The sequence below is a fragment of the Anser anser genome, assembly GCF_964211835.1.
Source record: "Anser anser genome assembly, chromosome: 2".
In the NCBI taxonomy this organism is placed as follows: Eukaryota; Metazoa; Chordata; class Aves; order Anseriformes; family Anatidae; genus Anser; species Anser anser.
This window is the reverse complement of record NC_139721.1, coordinates 82689323-82714586: the sequence shown is the minus strand read 5'-3', so window position 1 is coordinate 82714586 and position 25264 is coordinate 82689323. Positions and strand designations below refer to the sequence as shown.

The 25264-nt window shown below is 35.6% G+C and overlaps 1 protein-coding gene across 40 annotated transcripts in view; it reads left to right on the top strand.

The window, feature by feature from the left end:
* Window positions 1-574: 574 nt before the first annotated feature.
* Window positions 575-25264, top strand: part of LOC310893274 (uncharacterized protein) — a 101959-nt gene continuing 77269 nt past the window's right edge. For 6 of the 40 annotated variants that reach the window (XR_014578867.1, XR_014578869.1, XM_083821977.1 and 3 more), the window contains exons 1-2: window positions 23148-23639; window positions 24847-24920. Coding sequence is in view for 12 of the 40 variants with exons in the window: in XM_083821975.1 (XP_083678101.1) it covers window positions 23497-23639 (143 nt within the window). In the remaining 28 variants the exon portion in view is untranslated. The other 34 variants (XR_014578861.1, XM_083821986.1, XM_083821984.1 and 31 more) reach the window with 20 other exon arrangements.

Genomic DNA, 25264 nt, shown 5'->3' with positions numbered 1-25264 from the left:
CAGTTACTCTCTTGGTTCCCTTCTTTTTTCACATTTCCTGGCTTTAAAATGAAATTGTGTTTTTCATTTAGCATGCACTAATTTCTACTAAGAGAAAAATAAAATACAGAAGTGAGAGAAATTTTGAATTTCAACGCTGTGCATGTCTGGGAGGTCACAGAGACATAACTGGGGCACAAATCTTCAAACTGTGTTCCACTGCTTAGCACTGTGGCTGCTTTTTTATTTCTATCTCCCAATGAAATATTAAGTCTCTTCTCTTGCTGTGATGCTAAGACTGTTCCAAATTTATTTTGAAATCTAGTTTTCTTCAGCTTAAGTAGTCAGTGCTAGTAGATTAAAATTACTGGCATTAGTTTACATCTATAGGCTCTTCTTATTCTGTGATTGTATGTCTGTGAGAGCCTGGGGTCCATAATTATTAAATCACCCCATCAGTCTCACCTGTGAAGATGGTGATTGCTGGTGCCAAATTGCTTAGCTCCTAAATGCTTACTTTGGGAATGCTTTCTGTCTTTTTTTTGTTGTTGTTCACAGCACACTGATATTTTTTTTTTTTGAGTTACTCTTAATCAGTAAGGTGACAAAGTAGAATAATGACCATATAGCTAATACAATCAAAGCAATGTCTGGACACATTTTCATTACATTCTTATAAAAAAAAAAAAATCCGTTTCATCCCAAAGATTAATTAGAGTCTGCTCATGTAATTTAGAAGAAGATCTGTTTAAAAAAAAAAGTCATTAACAATAACCATGTCTTTGAATAGTTCTGATTGTGATGCCTTGGGAAGAAGACATGGGGTATGGTCCCTTGGAAAAGTACATTAAAAAGTCACTGCCAGAGGGGAAGGGATAACTCCCCTTTCACTGAAAGCTGTAAGGTGTGATTCTTTTTGGTGAGTCTATTATCAGTAGATATGTCACAGCAGAGGATGCTCTGTAAATGTATGGAAGGTAGTCCATCCAAAATAAACTTAAAACAGTATTTTTCAGGTAAATAACTTAGTCAACTACATCATAAATGCTACATATATTTTAGCAACAAAATAAAAAAGCTTTATCCCAAAAGGTAAAAGGTGTGATTGTTCTCAGTGACATTTTTGTAACTAAAAAAAAACTTCTGCAAAGAGGTCATTTGATCTTGAGCACATTTTTGGGGTAGGGACATTTAGGCAAGGCAACTATAATGCTTTCTGTTAAACTAACTGAAAATTCCCTTCTGAAATAGTGGAAAATTTGCTCAGCTTTAATCAGAAACAGCTCTGAACATGATTGGCATCAAAAATGAAGCTAAATTTTTCAATGTAAATGTTGCAGGCTGCTTAATTTATACATTCAGTGTATTGAGAAGACACAAGCTGACTTTGGATGCAAGCATTTTCACAGATGTATCTGTACATGGGCATATTACAGACTTATCTTTGTATAAAGTAGTTATGGGTAATTATATTTTCTATTGTATGTAGAGTTAAGCACGATGTCAACGTTAATACTAACTAAGCTTGAAAAACAATTTTCATGAGTTGAAATTTCAACTCAGGTGCAAGATAGGAGAGTTGTAGCTGTCCAGATCAAGTTAACAAAAGTTGATGATTTCCAAGTAAATGGTTAGGGTCTCTCAGCTGATCCTTTCCTCATTGCTAAAAAGAGGTTGGTGTTATGTCACAGATGGCTAGTTTGTGTTTAAAAAAAAAGAAAAAAAACAACAGATAAGAACAAATCAACAAAAATTTCTCAACAATAGTCCTAAAATCATACTATGTTTCTTTTATTCTCATAGTGTCACAAGAATAAACATAGTGTCACAGTATTTCAAGTTATATCCTTATTTCCTTGGGTTTCATTTTGTCCTGTTATCTCTGAATAATAGATTTCTTCTCAATCAGGGAAGTTCTAGGACAAATCCTTCACATAGGTCCTTCTCTGTATGACGATTCATGCTAAGTCAAATCTGGACCTGACTCAAATCAATACATACAATATTACTTTCCCAATTTGAATAGAAATCTAAAGTCCAGGTTACAAGAAATATTTTCATTTCCTCCATGATTTGATAAATGTTTATATAGTGTGGAGTTTAATACAGCCATGTTGTTAATGTACATTTTATTAAGCCTAAAGGACTTCATGCTGTTTTTTTTTGTTTGTTTTTTTTTTTTGGTTTGTTTTTGTTTTCCAAATACAGATGTGAGTAAAATATTAAATAACTGGACCTTGCAATGAAAATATTATACTTGCTACATCCCTTCATAACATGATCACTGCCATAAATCGCTGCATGATATCATTCTTGTGAGAAGAATCTGAAGTGTGTAATATGACTAGACCACACGAAGACAGTGGAACACTCCTGCACTTGATTACGTTAGGCTGTGGCTGTAAAATCTTGTGTTGTGAATTATAGATATAGGGTCTTCCTGCCAGGTCAGTCCAGTCCAACCTAGTCACACACAGGATAATGATTTTTTTTATCTGAAATACATATTTTACAAACTAGAAGAGTTGCCAGATATGAAATAAGGCTATAGAAAATAAATAAAGGAATAAATAAATAAATAAATAAGATTGAATTTTTTTTTTTTTTTTGCAGAGAAGTGGTTGGAGCAACTTTTTAGTTCATGCTTTGATACATAAATGTTCATAAATCTAAGTACTCAGTTTTAGTAAATACAGATTCTGTCGTGATCTAGTAGCATATTAGAAAGTTTTGAATTTCATCAGTGTATGTTGTTTTCGTAAAATAGAACTAACAGGTAAGTTATTATTTGTTACAGGAAAGTGTATTTTTCAGATTTATATGAAATACCTGAAATCTTCCTCATTGTTACTTCCAATGATTTTATATGTACAATTACGATTGTACCATACATGGTACTTTCAAGGGCAACTGAGCAGAAAAGAATTTTTACCGCTCAAGTAAAGAACACCTTCCAATCCCATCATTTTGACAGGCAAGATATTCTAGAATAAATTGACAATGTATTTGAATCATTCAGATCATTCTAAACTAAATTTAAAGTTCAACTGATTAATCAATAATGTAGTAATAGAATTTTAGATGTATGCTAGACCGATATGGATTTTGCAGCATTAATGTCATTATGTGTAACAGCGAACATTCACCTTAGCCTATGCGTTAATGCATTTTTCTTTTTAATATATGTATATCCTAGTAAGTCTTGTTACTTATGGAACCTTATCCATAGGAAGACAAATGCTCTAAACCAGTGAATGACGGGTGAGAGTTAATCTTTACAGCATGATTTATAAACTCTAGGCACTGAGCATGGTAGAAATGCAGTAATACTTCACTTTACCTCTTTTTGTTTTATTTCTTGAGTTAGTAGCTGATCTTCTTACAGCCTCGTTTAATGTTTTCTTGTATGACTTCAAATACACAGCAGTGCAATTACTACAGTGAAACAGGTTTTTAACAGCAACAAGGTCCCTCACAAGTCTTGTACCCACAGCTGAGCGCAGTCTGTGCTCTATCTGCTTGCTAAATGTTTTGTATTTTCATCTCACAATTAGTTTGTAGTCAAATTATTCTCTTTATAGATAGAAAACTGTGTCATTATTCTAAATTAAAGTAATCAAGCCTGCAGTTTGTGGCGTCACTTGTCTTTTATCAGCAGAGGTCCCTGTGGTGGGTTACCGGGGCTGGCTGCCAGTCACCCCCCTGGCCATGCTCCCAGTTGCCCTTGTCAGCAGGGCAGGGGTAGAAAATGGGAAGGGAAGGCTCATGGGTGTTGATAGGGACAGGGAGAGCACTCACCGAATACTATCATGGGCAACACCTTTCCTCCCCCCAGGTGTCGGCAGGGCTGTTTCTCCCCCTTTCTTTCTTTCTGCTGGCTGCTGGGCAGCGCTGTGCCCTCTTTTCTTCCCCAGGCTGTCCCCGAGGCGCGGCACCGCCATCTTGGCTGCTGGGCCCAGCCGTGCCACTTAGCCACCAGCACCCAGTACAGCCTCAAAAAAGCCCCAGATTTTGGTTCAGTACACCCTGTACTCTGAAGGTTTACCTAAGCATATGTATAAGTCCTATTTTATTTTATTATTTTATTTTTAAATAGGATTTTAGCTGTCAGCTGAATTAATCTGCAGAATTGCAACTGGAAAACAGTATTGACAGTGATGATAGGGGCTCACCTGAAATTATTGTTGAGCTGACTAGCAGGTGATGGTTGTAAATGCCTTGTCTTTCATTGGAATTCTTGCCAGTTCCTGGTTGCCTCTCTAAAAACCCTCCTTTGAGGCAGGGATTCAAGTTGTATGTCTTAATGGAAAGGTGTGCACTTATAGGCAGCTAGGGAAAGTCCAGTTGATTTTATTTACTTTTTGCAGAAGATTTTATTTACTTTAGTCTTATTATTATGCAGCTATCTGCAATTTCAGAGACAGTGAATTGTCTTTGTTGTCACTCAGAACCATGCATTTAAGCGTATCACTTGTGAGGTCGTGACTTATCCACCTGTTTGGGTCCCCCACTTGTACAAAGTACCTGACATTCCCAAACCACATCCGTGGGGTGCAGAGACCTGTGTGGCAGGTAACAAAGCAGTGTTTTACTTAAAGAAGTACCTGCTCAGCTGTCTGGGAGAAGTTGCACAATTTGACAGTTATGTAAATATGTGCTTTACTTTGCCCGATTCCCATATCCATTTATTTTCTTCTCAAGTAGTCTGTCTAAACCAGGATTCAGACACTTCCAAATAAGGAACCATGTTTATCTGATGTTGTAGCTGAGTGTCGAAACAGAAATACAAACATCAAATACAAACACCAGCAATATTTAAAAGATGCAAAGGAGAAGAGCTGCTTTTTAGTGTCCTCAAAAATATTTCCTGAGCTAGGTAAGAGGTGGGTATAGTACATCCGAGCATGTTATCAGCAAACTGTGGTGGCTTCTGCTTGGTTTTAACCAGATACATCATTGCTGAAGGGTGAAATAACTTCCAGCTGTCCCCAGTTCAGCTATGCACAGCAGCAGCGTTCAGGCAGGGAGGCTTGAGCTGCACTTGTCCAAGCTTCCTCAGGCTGGAGGAACAAGCAGTCTGAATTCAGCTCTGCTGCTGTACTAACTGCTGGTTAAAGCCACCCAAATCTGGATGAGGAAGGTGTGGATTGCAGTTGTGCAATTTCTGATGCTCTGTGTGACTTGATGAACACTTTTTGGACCAGCTACAACCTTCTCATTAAATACACACATGATAACACAAACACAGTGTACTCTGCCTCCAAACACAGGTGTGTTTTAAAGGGTATTTAATTCAGGTCAGAATTAGTTCAAGGCACAGTTTCCATTGCATGGTGTGATTTATTTATTTTTTTAATTATTATTGTTTATTTTTAAATGAATTTATCAAGCATCTTCTGTAGGATAATGCAGTGTCTGTTTATGGATCCAATTAATTCTGGGTCCTTAAAAAGTTGTGTAAGCCCTAGTGGGTGTCTGATAGAGCCAAAAGTCTCAGAAGTTTCCATACCAAGTGAGTATATATAATTGTTTACCTTCCATGGTAGCCATAATTCACCACAGGCTTCAATGGAAGTTAAATATCAAAATAGTCTGTGGGTAACCAAAATTAGGTTACCTCATAGGCAACAGAAATGAAACTCAGTCATTTAATCATAGATAAGGATAAAAGTAAAGGTGAGATTCTTTTCTTTTTGCAATGTGTTGACTTTATATAGTTATATGGAATTTGTGTTCAACTGTGCTATTTCAATAGAAGGCTCAACGTGAGGATAACGAGGTAATGCAGATGGGTGAAAAGCTTGGCTAGCCAGGCTTCTGTACCTCCTTAGTTGACAAATATTATTGATTTATCTCTTTATATAGATCACTCATATTACAATTATGGACAATATTCTTTTATATAATTTTCTGAAACATGATAAATTGAGGCATCGAAGTATATATATTTTTCTAGAGGTTAATATTTTTCAGTTGTGTGGGTCAGATTAAGCTTGTGGTAAGTTCCAAAATATATCATTGAACAACTTTTTTTTTTTTTTTTTAATGGTTTCTCAATATCCTTGATACTTTTAATGGATAAAAATCAAGGAAAAACAGTGAACTGTCTCAGACTTGAATACTTTTGATTTTCTCATTAGCAAATGATATGCTACTGGGGTCTACAAGATGCTAATGAGATAGAAACCTTTTTAAAAATTTTTTTTTTCCATGTTTTAAAATACTTTAAATGTTTTTAAACTTCAAAAAGCCAGTTGAAATATGGGGTGCTGGTCCTCTAAGTTAAGAACTGATAGGGTGTGGTTTATTCTGAAGGTTAACTTATATTAATGTAAAACAAAGAAAATATGTAGAGTGGTTTGGGATTTTGTTTTTAATAACGTTGTAGTTTGTGGAAATGAAGCTACCCTTGCCTACCATTAATAAATAGCTAAATACAGATCATATGCAACTTTCATATCTATGAAAACAGAGATTTTCAGTGCAGAGCTCCCACTGTTTCCTTTGGAAGTAGAAGTGTTAAAAGGTGTGTCAGTGTTCAAGCTTGAATGGTGGTATATAGTCGAAAAGTTATACAGAATGAGAGATATTAATGAGAGAAATTATGAGCATTTTGACTTGTGATAACCTTCTAATAGACTCTCTATAAAACATACACAGACAAGAAGAGATTGATTTGAAGGTAGGCTTTCTAAAACTATGAAATGTCACCTCATACTTTCTTAAATTTTGGTAGCCCTATCACACACAAAAAAGTATTTCTTTAGATTATAAAAGGAGGATAATATTTAATCTCACAAATAAAACATATGATGCTTGATTTCTGATTTGACAATAGTAAATTCCATCAGTAAAAAGAACTGCTCTTAGTTTTTGTCTTGCAGAAGCAAAATTAATCCACACAGACTGTGCCTGAAACTTGTAGTGAGCAGCAAAATATGAATGATTTTGATAGCCTGAGCTTCCACTATGAATCGTTGCCTAAGTGAAATTCTAGTCACTAATCACTGAACCATTCACTGTGCAGGTTGCATATGGCTTTGTTAGCAATTACATTTATTTTAAATTGAGAGAATTACTTGGAAACACTGTTCACTGAAGGTTCAAACAGACCAGAGCAATTAAGCATTAGTTGCCAAAGGCCTTCAGTTAAAATTATCGAATGGTACTTTCACTATAAATGTTCATCTACCTGATCTCTGGAGACTCCTGACTGACTTCTAATAAACATTCACCGTTTCCTCACTAACACTAGTCTGAGCATTTAATAATTAAAAAGAAAAAAAAAAAAGTAGAAAAGGGGCTATGTTCCGCTGTTCTGATGGCAAAAGGTGGAAGGTGTTCAGGAATTGTTTATTCTAGGCACTCAAATAGTAGAGACCCCATGCAATCTTAAAATAGTTTCCATCTGATGGAGTCCCTAAGCCAGGTCAAGTAGCTGTAATAATGTCTGTCATTATTAATTGTGGCCCCCTCAATATAAGTACAGATCAGTTCAATTACCTTATGATACTCCTCTCCCAAATGTACTGAATCAGTCTTAATATCTTTACAAATAGACAAAATGGACTTGGAGATCATTTGATACATTGGCCCTTGGTGGTCCCCATAAAACAGCTGTTTTCTAAAACCATGACAGAACTTAGTGGTGTGGGAAGGAGGTAAAAGAAAAATATTTAAATAATTTTTATCAGTTATTCCAAATACAGCTTCCAATTTAAACCTAGTGTATGTCCAGTTCAGTATTTTTTGGACCAAAATATTTCATTCTCTACCTTTGTAGGTCAGTAGGGATAATGCACTTGTGCATAATCACTGCAAAAGTGGTTTTGATTTTGCTTCCAGTAATTCTGTAAATGGTTTAGAGGCACATAGTGCAGATGTGATGCATCTTATTTGGCTAGAAAGAGCAAGAAACTAACCCTATCATATTTATAGAATATAACAGATTCATTGTAATAACATTTAACTTTTGTTTCTAGTTTCCAGTCTGGTTGGTGGTTTCAGTGTAACTCTGACCAATGAAAAAAGATTAATTTCTTACATTTTCATTTACTCTAGGATGAAGAAGGGGAAAGCATGAATCTAATTGCATTATAAAAAGGCAAATTAGTCATAAATCCTGAAATCGATTCACTGAAGAACTTGTATTTATTTGTATTTACGGGATGTGGAAAAGCTTGAAATATGTATTTGCAGTGGAAAAATGTATATATTAGAAAGCCATCTATTTAGAAATTATTGGCTGAAAATACATTAGCAATGCATTGAATAGCATTCAGAGAGATTATAAATTCAGTAATTGAAACACAAATTATGTATGCGTATTATTTATGAAATTTTAAGTATTGCTTTTCATCAGAAAATGTAAATGATATTTAAAACAATTAATGATTCAGATTGGTGAAAATGGAAAAGCTGGCAAAGCACTTTACTATCCCTGAAGTGAAACTAAATAAATTGAGATGACTCTAATTTGTTATGCTGTTTAGTCCTAATGTAGCAGCTTAAGTTATTGGGTTGAAAAACTATCTGTAATTCTAAAGTGTGAGGAGTAAACTGTTAATGTGTGTTCTTATTTATGATAAAGTACTATTAAAATGTATTTGTATTGGATCACCAAGACATTTTACCCCTTTGTCTTCTCTTAGAAGGGACTTTGTTTTGACAAAGAGTGGAGTAAAATAGGGGGAAGAAATCATTGGCTTTGAAGCAAATTTATCTCATTTTCTCTTCCCCATCTTCTTCCACTCCTGAAAGAGAGATATTAGGATGTGAAATTAGAAGAACAAATAATGTTTGACAGCTTCTGGTAGCATTTACCTTAAAAAGATGTTAGTACCAGCATAACGGAGAAGCTTAGCCCCCATGTATGAACATCTCTAGGAATATATCATGATTTTTGTTATTTAAAGTGAATTTCTAAAGATTTTAGGATTACTTGCTCTGTGGTGTCAAGTAGTTTTAGGGTACTTTTGTGTCCATTTTATTCCATTTTATACTGCAGTGTTCTTTTTTTTTTTTTTTTTTTTTTTTTACCTCAGGGCACGTAAAATATCTGTAGAGTTCAGGAAAGTCAGGGAAATGATCTTGGTAAGTCATCAGAGGATTTAATGTAATATTGCGTAGACAGTGACATGAGGATAGTCCAAGAGTTAATCAGATTTTCCAGATTTATAAATGGGGAAATTAGGAGGATAATGAACTGATAAATCAGTAATAAACCTATTCTAAAGAGTAAGACATTTTTGGCTCTCTTCATTAAGATTTGTATCTCCTAAAGGAAAAGTGATTTCTTAATGCTAAGCCTTCTAGAAGTCACTGTGACCTATTTCTGAGAATAAAATTAAAAAGATAAACTTTCCTTTGAAATTCATAGGTAGGACAGAGGAGTCACAAAGGGAATGTAAACTTATTTTCTGCAGATAGCTCTCATGCTAACTATTTCACAAAAGGCTACTGGACTAGAGCTGCCATTGATTCAAATATTTGAAATCCCACTGTAGCAGGTGATCTTCCACTTTCTGTGATTCAATAAAAGATTAATTTTAAAGAAAGGGCTTAATTTTGTAGCTTGAAGAAAGAAGCTCAGCAGCATGTACGCTGATGCAAATTAATTACCTAACTTTTCCAGGCTCAAAACATATATTCATATTTGCACTCTGTTACTTTCTTCAAAGACACTTGTTAGAGGTGTAAGTAAATGTTATTAAGAAGCAAAGCCAAAATATTTCAAAATTTCTGTATTGGGAGAATGTGCTTCTCAATCATCTAATTTGGGTTATGATGCTGATCTCTCTACAGTCAATAAAAAAGTCCTGCAAACTTCAGTAGACAGGATTGATTTGAAAATCTTAGCCTTCATATTTGCAAGTGTAACTTAAGGACTTTTTTTTGGAACATAACGGTTGGACACTTCACAACTACATGTAATATATGTGTGGTAATCATTTTTATTTGTTGAGCAGTTCTGCCAATGATAACAGAACTGTGGGAGTAATGATCCAGGAAATCATCTGCAGTGCTGTATTCCTTTCATCCCATAATTGCCTACTGGTCTAAGTAATCAAGGTATAATAGTTTAAAACTGATGGGGAAAAACTAAGTCTGGAAATTTACACAATCTTAGAAAATTCTTTTTTAAAAGAAGACGAAAAACTGGATGTTACATTTCACTGGAGTTTAGGAAGAGGTCAGTTGGCTGTGTTAAAAGCAAAAGAATAAAATTAGAATGTAACATAAAATAATACAGTGTATAATTAATTAAAATAATTTATGATCATTCCATAATTTAATGTTAACTCTTTTTCCTGGTTGATATTCAGATCGGTTAGGGACTTGAGCTCTAACTTGCTGTTGAAAACCAATAGTAGCTGCTTGTAAATAGATTGTATTAAATATCAACATGAGCTAAACAGAAAATTTACTGGAATCTGAAGATGAAGGAAAAAAAAGAAGTAAATGAAATGCCTAAGACAGATTTTTTTCAGCTAAAGAAAAGGCCTACAGCTATCCAAATCTGCCTTTATTGTGACCCTGGATTAATGTCTGTAACTCAGAGCTGTAGTAAAAGAAAAAAATAAGTTAATTCTGGCTTTGGAATAATGTTATTCAAATTTGAAGGCAACATAAACGTCCTTTTTTTCTTCAGTTTTTCACAAGTCAGTTTTAGAAACAAAGGAAAGCATAAGATACAACTTGATCATTCATCACTTCTTTTTATTTTATTTTATTTTATTTTATTTTATTTATTTTATTTATTTTTTTTTCCCATCAGTAGTGTGTAAAGGTAAGTTGTAAAGATGGGGAATTAAACTTTGCTTCTTTTTGTTACTGCTTGTTTTTTTTTTTTTTTTTCCTAACAGCAAAATAAATATTTATTTCTGAAACTTCTGTAGTTATTTTGTTCTCGTGCTGATTTCAGAGATGAAATCAGTGGCAACAAGCACTAATTAGACCACTTTCTTCTTCTAGTAGTAGTGTGATAACTGTTTCATCCATCAAAACAAAGTTTGTGTTTTTTTTTGTAATACTGTCCTCTGTCCTCTTTGTTTGTAGGTCTTCTTTCCCTCTACTGCAACTCAAGTGAAGAAATTTTGTCCGTTAATGTACTGTGAAAACATCTAGGTTATTGAAGGAAATGTTAAAAAAAAAAATAAATCTCTTTTTAAAGCCTTAGTAGAAATATGGGTGATACATGACGAAATGATGTAGTCAAAATTACAAAGTCACTTGGAAAACAGTTACATCTATCAGAGCTACGTCTGAAAGCTGATGGGGCTTCATTATAAATTTGGCTGGGGTTATTTGAAGGATTCTTATTTTGTGCTTTTGAATGCTTGAACCTGAAAGATGCCATAGGCAACTCACAGCTAAATATCAGTAAAGAACAGCAAGAGGCATGCAGTGGTGCAGCTGAAGATGCACACACAGCATCATGTAATGCTCAGGGCAGGGGTGAGGGAGTTATTTGGTGTCTACTTTCCTATCAATTCTGCCCCTCTGTTTCTCTAGCAACCTGACCACGTAGAATGAGTGGATTTGCAGCAAGACAGTTAAAATAGCAAAGGATGTAGCAATCTAACAGAGGAAAGAGAGCTGTGTAAAAATATTTTGCTGTCATATACGTAGTTTCACTCCCCAGTATGTACATATACCTTGTAGAATTGATGATTTATGTGATCAAAAAAGAGAGCTACTTCTGATAAATCAGGTTACAGCTTTTCCAGCCTGTGCATTTACCTAAGAAAATGGCATAAAGTAAAACGTATGCTACTTTATATACAGGGAAGACTTCTGGAAAGTTAGCAACAAAGCCAGCTTTATTACTGTTGAATAGCTTTCTTCCCAGAGGGCGGGGGGATTAATGGAGCCCTCCACAGAGGAGAGGTGATGGACATCTGGTAACCATCTCCAGACATAAGCCTACTCACCATCATCTTCATGTGAGTAGATTATAATAGTCCACACCTGGCTATTAATTGATCTGCATTATGAGCATGTGTTTTGTCATTCTTGCTCTGTGTGATGTCTGAGGTAAATTTGTGCTTGTTTGGTGTTTTACTCATCAAGAAGTTCAAAAACCCCACATCTACATCTCTTCTGCAGTTTGGGCACAGACCTGTTTGAAAGGCCTAAGCTTCCCAAAAAACCTGTTGTGCTGCAAGAGTTTCTGGAAGCTAGGGGAAATGATCGCCACCCTCCTCTGTTGCCAGGAGCAATGTGGCTCACCCTAATGTTCGTTTCTCTGGCTGTCATTTCCTAATGCAGCTTTCAGACCATGAGCTAGCAGGATGAGGCCTTGCAGTTTGTTCATGGATGTCTCTCAGAACAAGACAGGGACATTTAACCTACGTGAGAGGTGGGTTGTGTTTATCTTTCTGTCTGGATGGGAGAGCACAAGCAGTGGGTGGAAGTATTCAGATGTAGCAGAAACAGCAGAACTGAGGCTGTTTTGTTTGGTAGAAGAGAGGGAGGAACAGCAGTGGTGAAAGAAGCTAGGACCCTTTCACTAAGATTTTATTGTAAGACATGTCTTTCAGTACTAGCCACCTAAAAAAGTTAAACGATAATTCTGCAGTGGTCATTTACACTAAGTTCTCTCCTGTTTTCACTAGAAGTAAATGATCTCCCTTAAGAAGGAAAGATGTACTAACAAAGGCTTGTCTTCTGCTGCAGGTGACATGGTAAATGATAAATGACTTAAAATACCATGGGTCTCATTTTCTCATTTAACAAGGGGTTAATACTCATATTTACAACAGAGTTGATCATCTTTTGTTGTTTGTATAAAGCCTCTACATTTTCTCTAACAGAAGCTGTTCCTGAAATAAGTACAGCTAGAATTATGGTTGTAGGGGAAGCATAGGGGTTTGGGAACTCAAATTACTCTGGGCAGTACTGAACTCAAGCCATTCCTCAGTTTTGGTATGGCTCACATTTTTTGTGTTTCTCTATGTGTACTTTACCCAAGGCCTAGATAAATTTCTTGATCTTAGCTGTAATGGAGGCCACTCACTGTTGAACTGCATAAACATCAACACGTCTGTTATTCTCTGAAGTTTAAGCCATATCAAAAAGATTAAAAAAAAAAGCACTTTTAGTTTTTGGGTGCTTTGTGAAATTAAAACAATAGAATGAATTGCCAAATGTCTTTGTTTCTTTCAAACTGGGGTCTCTGACCATGAGGTTCCTGTGCCAGCTTACACTTTAATTTTATTTTGTAAGACGTGAAATAGAATTTAGAAAAGCTTGCTTTCTCATTATATGAACAAACAGTGTCACCCAATCTGCAAGTAATCAAAGAACAGGTGTTGCTTTTTGTTCAGTGTATTTACTTAAGAGCATAAAGCAGTTGTACTGCAGGAAGGATGCTAATCTTCTACAACATATAGAACAAATTAAGGTTTTTAAACCTAAAGTACTTTGTTGCTTATCCCAAATAAAATTCACTTGTCCTCACAGACCTTAGTCAGAATCTCATAGTATTACTTTTAATTGAATAAATCCATAAGGGTTTCAGCAGATACCTCATCATCTGCAAGGTACCTCACTTTTTTCAACCAGGGAATTCACTGGAATTCTGTATTCCTGCTGTTATTACACCAGGTGCTGGGATGGGTGTTGGGAATGCGGAAAAGCTCAGCTGATAAAAATGCATGCCAGCCTCACAGATAGTGTTTGTTAGACTGAGGTTCAAGAAGATCTCTTCAGCTCAAGAGTTCAATACTTTACAAGAAACAGTTATATTTGAATCAGAGGGAGAGGGAGAGAAATGCTAAATACATACACTTCTCCAGGGTGGCAGTTGTCATTGAAAATGCCTGGTTGCCTTCAAAGCTTGGACTGAAATCAGCCGGTTTAAGCTCTTATCCAGGACATGATTAATCACAACATAAAGCTGGCAGCAACAGCATTTGTCAGTGTATTGTCAACGCAGTCGTATTTATTAAAATGAGATTTGTACCCACACGTTTTAAAGTTTCCATTTGATGCAGCTAATGTGCTTCTTTACAGAGCATTTTATTGTGATGACAAATTGAAAGTAACTGAATGAAGAAAGAACCAAAGGGAAAATAAAAATGTAATGAAAATTATACTGACTCAGAGGACATCTGAGTACAAGTACTGTGTAAACTCTTTTTTTGTTGTTGTTTAAAATTACATGCATTCTGTATTGTCTGACTTAGATATACTATATATCTGGCTTAGATATATTCATGTGCTTAAATTACACATTTTCACTGTTCACCTTAGGGGAATTAGAAGTTGCAATTGAGGAAGTAGGAAGCAAAATACCCTCCCAACCCCTCAACCAAAATCCAAGGTCAAATCTAAAGGCCCTGGAAATATAAGCAGCTCAGGCATAAAAATGATTCCATCTGGTGCTGATTATTTTTGTAGTAGTTCTTGAAAAAGTGTCTTGTTTAACAACATAAGCCTGTTTTTTTCAATAATAATAATAATAGGTACCAATCTATTTCATGTTCAGCAGTGAAACTAGTTTGAGGTTGCTTATGAAATGCTCTGGAACAAGGTCTGAATTATTTCCTTTCATTATGCCTTTATTAAATACCATATTTTAATACCAATGATGTTATTTACTAATATATAATATTTTTGTATTTCAGGAAGAAATAATTTTGTTACTATATACCTAAGTATGTGCATTTACCAAAAATGTAATAAATACAGCCACGTGTTATTAAACTATCAAGGTTAAGAACCATAATCAGAACCAAGAATGCCTTGTTTAAGTTTAACTATGCCTTTTCTTGACCATCTTTCTTGTCAGTCATTATGAGTCAGTAGTATTCAAATGGATTTTCTTTTTAATCTGTGCACACAGTAAGTCATGTTTCCTTATAGAAAATCTCTCTACATATTCTGTTTTTTGAGTTGCTGTAAGACATTAAAAACAAACCAAGTTTGGAGAAAAAGTTACTTAACTTTAAATAATAGAACCTTTGCTTCATAGCTGAGGGAGCCCTCCTGGTTTGTTCATGTGTTTTCAGACAGCAAAGAAAGAACTTCCTTCTGGAATTTACAACGTAAAACTTCTCAATAAATAGTATTTCATTGATGATAGTCTGGTGCATTTCCAGCCCCTCATGAGCTTACTTTCTAGAAGGACTATGTAAGTACTCCACAGCAAAGCTGATTAGTTATTGCAAACCAAATTGGTCTTCTTAAGTCAAAGCATGTAAGTTGTCCAAAAGCATGATAGGAAGAGTTTATGTGCCAAACAGGGGTGGTGCAAGTAGCTAAAGGAAGAAGTTGTGGAGAAAAGACATCAGTAGTTTCTTGATAGCATCTCTTAAAAGGTGGGAGCTCAGCCCTGGTATAGAGTACTTGAGAGGGAAAATTCATCTCAGGATCCTGGCAGAACAGGCAAATAGAAGTTGAACTGCATAGTGCCATTTCTGGCAAAGGACTGATAGGAAAATAGGTTCTTGAGTATGGCACCTTAATTTGCTGTCATTGTATTCCTCATACTTCTAGAACTCCAATAAGCCAGTAAGTATTAACTTTTTCTTAACAACTTTAGTATTCTACATCTGTATTTCTCAGGCTTCCAAATGCAATGAACTTAAAATGCCATTTCTTTCTTACTTTTTTTTTTTTACTTTTTTTTTCAAAGCACATGTAATTAAAAAGAAAAAAGAAAAAAGAAGAATTGTACAAGTGGGGTAGAAAGCAGTTAGAAATATAGGCATCATTTGAAATGCTGTGTAGAGAAGAGTTGGAATAGCATCTGATTTTGCAATTTTGAAACCACTGTTTACCACTAGGAAATGGTAGATGACTCTAGTTGAAACTATATAGCAGAGGAATGGGGAATAGCAGAGGGCTGAGCTGGACTTGACATGGGAAATCACATGCTTACTATTGGAAGATGGAGGTTATTCTTCCTAATATTACTGAGATTTCAGGTCCTCCATAGAAAGCAAAAGGAGAAATATTTATGAATAAATGAACAGGATGGGTGTGTGAAGGATACGGTATATTCTAATGAAAGCGAACTTTGAAATTTATTTTATTGATTCCTTTTCATTCCCCAATTACTATTGACAGGCTTTAAAATAATGCTCTAAATCATCGCGTATTTGAGACATTTTCAGTATTCATCTTAGCTATCTAGAAATCTTTCTTTAAAAATAGCATGTTTCCCATGGATACAAAGAGAGAATTGTCCTTAGTGATCAGTCTTGAGATTCAAAATATTTTGAGAAATTTATTACAACTTGACTACATAAGAAAGCCCATCCAGGGATGCAGAGTTGCTTAATTTACTGAAGTGTTCTGGACTAGCCAAGTTAAAGATGTGTAACAAAATTATTTAAGTAATTTCATCCTCTCACATGTACTGTAATGGTAATAAAAGCTATTTACAGAGGGAGTACATTTTTGGGGGTAAAATGTAAAATTAAAAGCTTCTGCTTTGCTGAAGAAATTGAATTCTTTGTACTCTAGTACAACAAACATAATAAAGGTAATAGTTTAAAATCAACTGAAGTGGTAATATGAATATCAACAGAATGGTTTCTGGAAGTACTTTTCTTCAAGTTCATCTGTCTTTGTTAAACACCACAAAAACAGAATTTTATTTCCCTAGTAATTTCTTTGGCAACATTCTTTCTAATTAGCTGTAAATACATCGGTATATTTATTTATAAACCCATCTTTCACATCTAGCAATTAGTATTTTATTGATGTGTTATTTGCTTCTACATTTTTATTTAAAAATATGTAATTTTAATGCACTATTTGTGCAAAAGGATGTCAGCTCTTCATAGAACAATGTAACACAGTGTTGGAGGGTACTTCTGCTTGTGCTTTTGCTAGGTCAGTGCAATTTTACATTTATTTACTTTATAGCATTTGCAGAGAAGCACCTATGTTCCCCTAAAGGAGCCTAAGAACATAATAGAGTTTTGCTAACCCTTTGATTGGGAAGGATAACACAGTCTTTGCATTATTGGAAGTATTTGTAATATGCTTTCATGTCATGGAGAGGGGGACAAAAATTAGGACATGGAGGGAAATTAGTTGTTACTTATAGAGGCGTCTTGGTGTAGGATTTTGTTCTGTTGAACACTGCAAAATTTGACTTGCACAGTAGCAGTCAGTAGTCTGTACATCTAAATTCTGCCTAAATCAGTGATGCTATCCTGATGAAAAAGAAACTGTTTGAAAATAAATAGAGAAGAATTTTTCACTGCTTTTTATGCAAATCACATTATAATAATATACATATTACTTGAGAAGAAAGCAGAGATTTAATGCAAGGAGAAGTTATTCTTAAAATGGAAAAGGATAAATATAATAAGTTCTCCTCAAATTCTATTTGGAAGTGAAATATTTGGAGCCCAAGTTTATAGGACATTCCAACATAGCCTCCCTGTGCAAATCTTTTACAGAAGTACATTGATGAGATGACTTTCATGGTGCACTGCATTTAAATTGATGTTGCAGTCTACAGTCAGATTCAACATAAAAAACTTCCTTACGTTCAGCAGCTTTTCAATAACACTATTAGTGAGGGTAGTAGAAAAAAGGACAGGAAAGCTCTGGGAGCTCTGACAGGCTGGTGTAAAAACAAACCTTAGCATGGTGATACAGTTGTCTTCCATCTGGAAAACACGCAGCATTACTTCCCAGGGTAGTTTACCTGGGTCTCAGTTGGACATACAGGAGGGAATGCAGTAGTGGAGGGGTGCAGTCAGCATTCAGTTTATGAGCTTGGCATTATTTGGGGGTCTGAAGCAGCTGCTTCCTGTGCATGTCTACAGTGTTGTATATATTTTACACAGCTTCAAAGTAATTCCTTAGGCAGGCATAGAAATCAAATGAAAAAAAGGGAGGACTTCAGCATCAGATTTTTACATGTGAATGTTTAAACCAGTGCCAAAACATTCGAGTTTTCTGCTGTCTGGTAGAATTTTCCTCATTCACACATATATACTAAACTGGATTTTTAATTAAGCCCTTCTTTTATCCCATAGGCTACTTAAAGAGGTAACATGGTACAGTTTGATGATACCCTCTTAGAGAAAGCTGCTCAATGCTAGTGTTGCCTCCAATTAACCTATTTTTTTCCGGTTTGCAGTGGTCATTCACAGAGTATATTTCCTATTACTGTTTGTCCCTTGACACAGGGTGATCAAGAGAAAATCAGAAGGGAGGGAATTTTAGCAGCATTAAAATTAGTGCCATTGGACTGATTCATCATATTTGACAGTAATGGGTATTCTTAAATAAGTGTACACTCCAATTCATGCCAGTAGATGTTGTCTCAGTTGGTGTTTTCTCAGAGGCTTTAACTGAAGATGTAACATCTTAATTTGATGAGAATATGATTTTTATTATCATTTATGGGGACAGGATAGAGGAAGAATTCTCTTATATAGGTGTAGAAAACATGCACCATATTAACATGCAAACTAAATCAGGACTCTTTAACATACACACTCAGGTCTTCTATATTCAAAGATATTACAGGGAAACTTCTGTGGAGTTTTGAGATGGGTTGTGTGCACCTCAGATTTATTGGTGGATTTTCAGCAATAGAGCACAAAGCTCTTATGGGCTAAAAGAGACTATTTCTTTTCATAATTCTACTTTCAAGAGAAAGTGTCATATCAGGCATATCAAAATCAGAGTAAGTGACAGTCATGGAGGTTTATAAGATTTTTAGTTCATTAATATAATTGCAGCTTTGTAGTGATTCCCCAGATTTTAACCAGGATACACGAATAAGTTCTTCAATTTAGCATCCAAATAAGTTTCTGAAAAGAAGAAAAAATGGGACTGAATAATTAATTATGCATACAAAGTTAGTTTCAGCAAGAGTAGCTTGTCAGGTAGTGCTAAAGCAAGTGAATGCTTGACCTGGAGATGTTCTAATATATTTCAGTAAAACTGAAATCATTCTTCAGGCACTTTTTTTTTTTTTTTACTTTTGTTTTTTAAGTCATTACAGTATTCTTTGGAATGAGTTTAGAATAAAAAAGTACCCAAGTTTGTACATGAAATGGAACTGTGGACTTTATTTTCCCGTCTTACCTTTCAGCAAGTCAGAGAGGTTAGTTCTTAAGCCAACTGAAACATTGATTTTCATTTAAATCTTAATCTCAGCAGTGTTTTGCTATGTCACTGGCTTTTGTGTTTTACATGAGGGGATTAATGGACACAGAATAAAAAAGGGAGTTAAGATATATTTTGTGTCAGAAAATGTTAAATAATGCAAAGTACCAGATTAGAATACAGATATTTTTGATAATTGATTTATTGCCCTCGCCATCTTGCTAAGTGATAATTCTTTTGATGAAGTACTCATCTGCATGCAGAACCGTACTCTACACAGAGTACTGACTTCTCTTACTACTTTAACAGCTGTTTATCACTGTTATTTACATACTTTAGTTAAGAAATGAAAAATACTCTTTTTAGCTTAAATTTGATGAAACAAGGAACAGAAGGAAATTTTGCTGTACCTGCACACTTAGACTTTTTGTGATTTGGGGGAGATGGAATTATTCAAGTATTTGTTGAACTACTCTATAGGAAACAATACATGATAATGAGTATTGTTTTACTGAATATTATGAAGTGTCTGAGCTGAATGCATTTTCTGTATAACTTGTATTAATAAATGCTCTTCCTCAAGCTGTCTTTTCTAAAATAACTATTTAGGGAGAGGTAGACTGAAAGGGTTTAGAAAAATAAAGAGTAAACCTCTAAGGGTGGAAAAAAGCATACGGGAAAAAAAAAGGTTTCCCAGACAACAACAACCAGAGGGACACAGAACATCTGCACTGCTCATTTTTTTGCACGAAGGTTACCTCTTACGGCAGAGCATGTAGCTGTGAATGTCATTAGTTGAAATCTTAATGTATTATTATGCATAGTCTTAGAGCAACCGAAGTATCCAGGCATTTTTCCCTAGAGTAACTTCTCAGTGGCTGAGACCATCCCATGTATGGGTTATTAAAATCTGTTTCCAAACAAAAACCATTCCTTAGATTGATGCATAGCAAGGATATGCTTTTGAGCTGCGTTCATGCCTAGCTAGCAAGCGTAGAAGTGTAGCCTTTTTTTAAATTAGAAAAAAATACTGTTTGAAAAAGTCCAAATGGTAAAACAGATTAAATGCATACTCTAAGGAATCTGTGTAGTGACTTACTTTTTCTGTCCTTCTCCACAGCAATTCCTTCAAAATTTAGTTGACCTTTTCATCTCCACCTCTATACTCTTCTTTTCTTACTAGCCAATACAAGAATGTACAATACATAAAATTGGCTCGAGATATATTTTCTATAAATATAGCTAAATTCTACCTGAATAGAGATTCACAACTGCGTAGACACTCACTGTGTTCTAATTCCTTGAAGATAAAGTTACAGAATCTACCCTAATATGTAGTAAAAATTTCAAAAGAAATTATGTTAGGGTATAAAGAAAAATTAAAATTCAAAACACAACATACTGAAAAGGTGAAATAAAATACTAAGAATGATGGACATATTTAGTTTGGTGATGCATGAAATTACATTGCACCGTTGATTTATGTAAAAGAACACATATTTAAGAATATAGCATTAAAAATAAGCAGCGTGTTGAATGACTATGATTTTGATATATGTTAGCATTTGTAGTATATCGAAATGGATCATTTGATATGAAATGAGGTTTTAGAATAGAACTTCGTTTTTTTTGAGTAGAGTTTTTCAGAGTTTAGGGGACGATGTTAGGTTTCCACAAACTGTACTAGTATAAGCTGCAAGTTCCTGACGGTAGCAATAAAAAAGAAACCTGACCATATGGAGAGAATTTTCATTGTGTGTTGCGTGGGAATTAATTTCAGGTCACATTTAGAGTTTTTGGCACTTAAGCATTTGTGAATATTACTCTCTGTGCTTATACATACAGCTCTGTATGACTGTGACAGAAATATCACTGGGGGTATATGCAAGGGCTCAAAACAGTTGGATACAGTATAAAAATTAGAGAATAAGCCTAATTTTCAGAAGTAGATCTATGTGCAGAATATTTCTCTGCTTTGGCTGAACAGACGGGAGCTTATGAGTGGGATTTTTATCCAGTTGCTATTAAAAGAAGCAAACAAAACAGACTGTAAAAGATAATAGCCTATGCCCTGTAGTTGTATCTCCTTTGATCAGTGTACTTAAAGCAAGCTTCCTAGATCAACTTGTGCCACTTCCAGAGTTGCCTTTGTTTTCCACTGTCTTAGCCTAAGAAGTCTCAAGTTATCTTTTGCTCTGGCTAGCTAGGGATGAAATGTTTATTTTAATGATTGTTTTTATCTCTTCCCAGCAAAGCCAGTGAAAGCACTGTGGTGTTTGCAAGCTGGAAAATGTTGGCAACACAGTGCAGCACAAGGAGTAAGGAAGTAACTGAAACAAAAGTTCTAATTCTGTTGTTTCACTGCTGTTGCTGGTTTTGTTTTGTTTTAATTAAAAATTTCTTTGTGTGGTAACAAGTGTGGTGAAACTCTTCTGTGGAATTTGGAAGCGAGGCAAGGTCATAAATTGGGTTCATCCCTTCAAATGTAGCTTCTCCTACGTGATTCACAGCTTACTGATGTGGAAAATTGGTCACTTATTTCTTCTGCACCTTTTTTAAACGTGAACCACTGTCCACCTGAGTTTTTTGCTTTTCTTAGAGTTTTCAAACTTTGTGGCCTTGATCTTTTTCATCTTTATTAAGACTTCAAATCTAGTGGGTATTTGGTTTAATTAAACCATTGTAGCAGAGCTGTGTGGTGATATTATAGTTACTATGAGTTGAAGACTAATTACTTTAACTTAATACCTAAAGATCTAATGATATGATATTGTTTGCATTTGCATTTCTTTCAATAATGTTTATTGCTTGGGATTGCAATGTCCCCAAATTCACTAAGAATTTAAAAGGGTGAAAGACAATTTCACATTTCTAAGCCAAACCAAAAACCAAACCAAAACAAAAAACTAATTAAGTCAGCAGAACTTAATACTGAGACTATTTGTTTTAGCCCCCCTTATTGTTTTATGCAGCTAGTGACACTGTGGAAAAAAAGCAAAATACAACAATAGGACCCAGATCCTCAGCTGACAATAAGCCCATCAAACAGTGCCCGTTGGAAGTCTGCTGCAAAGAATATAAAATTTATCAGATTGGTAAATCGATCTTTCCAGCTAAATGTTTGGGGTTTAATACTTCCTAGTAGGGTAAATCTTATTAGTCATTTCCAATTTTACTATCCAATCCCAAGCAGAAAAAAGTAATCTTATGAGATGTATTCATTCGATACCTAATTGCAGAAGGAGCATTGTCAGATATCTGGGAAGAGAGGAGAAAAACTTCTTTCTCCTAATTATAGCATGCTAGCTACTAGGCCCTTTAGGTTTACCAACCAAAAAATAAATAAATAAATAAATAAAAATGGTTTTAAGATTTGTTTCAAAGAAAAAAGAAGCAAATTGCTGCATTCCTACAGAGAAGTAGTTTATGAAGGGTGGGATGATGGCATGGGATGATTGACATCCAGGTGATTTACATTCACCATCTGCAGCCTGAGTAAGTTTACTCAGGATAAGGAGGCTTTGCATACCATGCTTCATGCTGTGGTGGTGGTTGTTACTTGTTTGCATTGCAAAATTGCTTAGTCTTTCTAGCCTGGAGATTACCAGCTCTCTGTGCTAGACAACGTGCAAACTATCTGGAAGATTGTGCTTGCCAAGAGAGTATCTGGTCTTTGAAAATAAGGCACAGACAGAAAGATCAAGAAACACAAGAAAAGTAAAGAGTATTTGTCCACAGGATCATTTGGGGCCACAGCTATCACCTATTTAGCCATTGCTAATATTTTTATAAGCTTTACATCAAGAAAAGATTTCATGGGGATACTTGAAGGGGAACTGAGAAGTGGCTTTATGGGAAGGTCTTTTGAGAGTGAGAGCCCAGGAAAAAGCATAAAATCACTTACTAAAAATGTAATGAGAAGGTGATGAGGGCTGAAATCATTGGGTGATTAGAAATGAAAATCACCACAATGAGGCAATGTCTAAGCACCTGGTTCTCAGAGGGACTAGCTTTAGTTTTGTTTTTTTTTATTTTTGTTTTTTAGTCATCATCAACCTCTGGGGATAAGGTGAGGTGTTAGATTGTTCCTTCTCCCCCTCTTTCCATTTGACACTTATTATTTCTTTCCTTTTCTCTCTTTTGATAGTCTGTCACTGAAGTTTTTTGGGCAATATTCCTTTGGGACCCTGGAGATTAATCTTTGATATGAATAATATTTGCAGTATTTCATATATTGTGGTGTGATGGCTTGTACCTGTCTATTTGTTCTTAGAGAACTGGCTTTCCCTTATAAGAAGAGAGGGAAAACCCAGGTGGGATGGAGAGAGTGCTTCAGTCTACTGGGAGCAGCTGAGGCTTTGTGGGATAGACCAGGTTTCAGCCTGACGTAATGCTGCGAAGGGGTGGGGAGAGTCACGGTGATGAGCTGTAATGCTGCAACTGGATTATAGAGTGGGGGAGTCTCTGAAGAGAAGAAAAAGTTGCAAGAAAGCAGCAGCACCTGGGCAGAGTTTGCTAAAAGTCTGTCTTCTTCTGCAGTGTCTTGAATGCTGTTGCTGTGTGGCTTTTCCAAGGTAGCTCATGAATGTTTCTAATAAGGTTAGAAGCCAGACTGTTGAGCATTTAAATTATGCAGTGGAAAGTGGGTAGAAATCTTATAGGTAGCAGAGATCTGAGGCAGTATGGCCACATGGTGCAATAGACATTGTGGTTCTGGTCCAGAGCAACACTAATATGGGCACAGTGCTGTGTTTTGCAGCTGGACTGAATAAGCTTTAGCTAGTTGGCAGGCAGCTAGCTCTGGTGTTCTTGCATGTGTTCTTCATTGTTTCTTCTTCAACAATGTGGGTGGATGCAAGTAAGCCAAGTTTATTTTCATGTGTTTATTTCTATGGTTTTGGACTGTAAATTAATTCCTTAGCAATTACTCTAATTCTAGAATTTCCAAATATTTGAATTTTGCTACTTGCTGCTACCTGTACATGCTTTTTAGTCAAGTTCTCTTTCATAGCCATCCGTTTCTAAAAGCTGAATGAATTGCATGGTCCTGTGCCAAGAGCTAGCATAGTACTTGTTAATGTGTCGGAACACAGCATTATATAGGATGCAATAGAATATAAAAATTACTTTTCTTAAAATTCATTCAAGTGAGAATGTAATTAGGGGGTCATAAGAATCCCATGAAGAGGAATACTCGAATATAACCTTAACTATTCCTACTTGTGTGCCACATTATTAAGCCTGACCTACTAAGCCTGCCTCCTGAATACAGCACACCTCCTCAGTGCTTGTTAAAAATGTCTCCCTACCACTAAAAGCTGCTGGAGATACTGTGTGGTAGAATGCCTTACTGCTTACATATGCTCCATTTTCCAACAGTCTAATCTAAACAACTAATCACCTTTCTGGACCTAGGCCTTCGTAGTAGCAGGAGAAACTTGATACCTGAGCAGGAGGTGGCTAGAGGCTTTCTAGGTTTGGTAGGGAAGCGTTTAAGGAGATCCTCAGGAAGTGGAGCTTGCCTGGGTCTGACTGTGATCCAGGGTAAATTCTGTGTTACTAACCATTTTAACTATTAACTGTTTTATCTTTACAAGATATCAGGCTCAAACTGTCCTCATAGCATTCATTTCTCAGTGATGTATTTATAAATTCATTGGAATAAGTGGAGTGAGGAGGTTTTTGCGAACTTGAGCAAGCAGAAGGGGTTTAGGGGGAGAGTAATAGGACTAAATGGTGACAGTCTCTTTCAAATAATTGATTGCTGGGGGGTAAAAAAAGGCAAAGCTTAAACGTCTGAAATGTGAAATCTGTTGGAGTGAGATACTTTGAAAAGACTTCAAAATGAGCACCAGGTAAGTTCTGCTGCAAATGAGTAACGGTTTAAGATTTTCCTCTTGATGCTTCTGTGATAAGCTCATGCATGTAGATGTATCAGGAGGCTCTGAATGTTCCCTGCCTACAAAGCAATAGATTCAAACATCCTTGTTCTGTCTTCTTTCAAATCCTACGCTTGCTTTCTTCGGGTCTTTATGCGCTCTGAGGTAGTGATCCTCCAAGGGGAATTTCCTAATTCAGTAGTCTCTGAAGCTCTGTACAGAGTGTTTCACAGACTTGAGAGGACGGGTTTCTCTGGTGCTCTTAACAGAGCTATAGCCTTTAACTGCAAACAGAGCTAGATTTCATACACTTTTTTTAA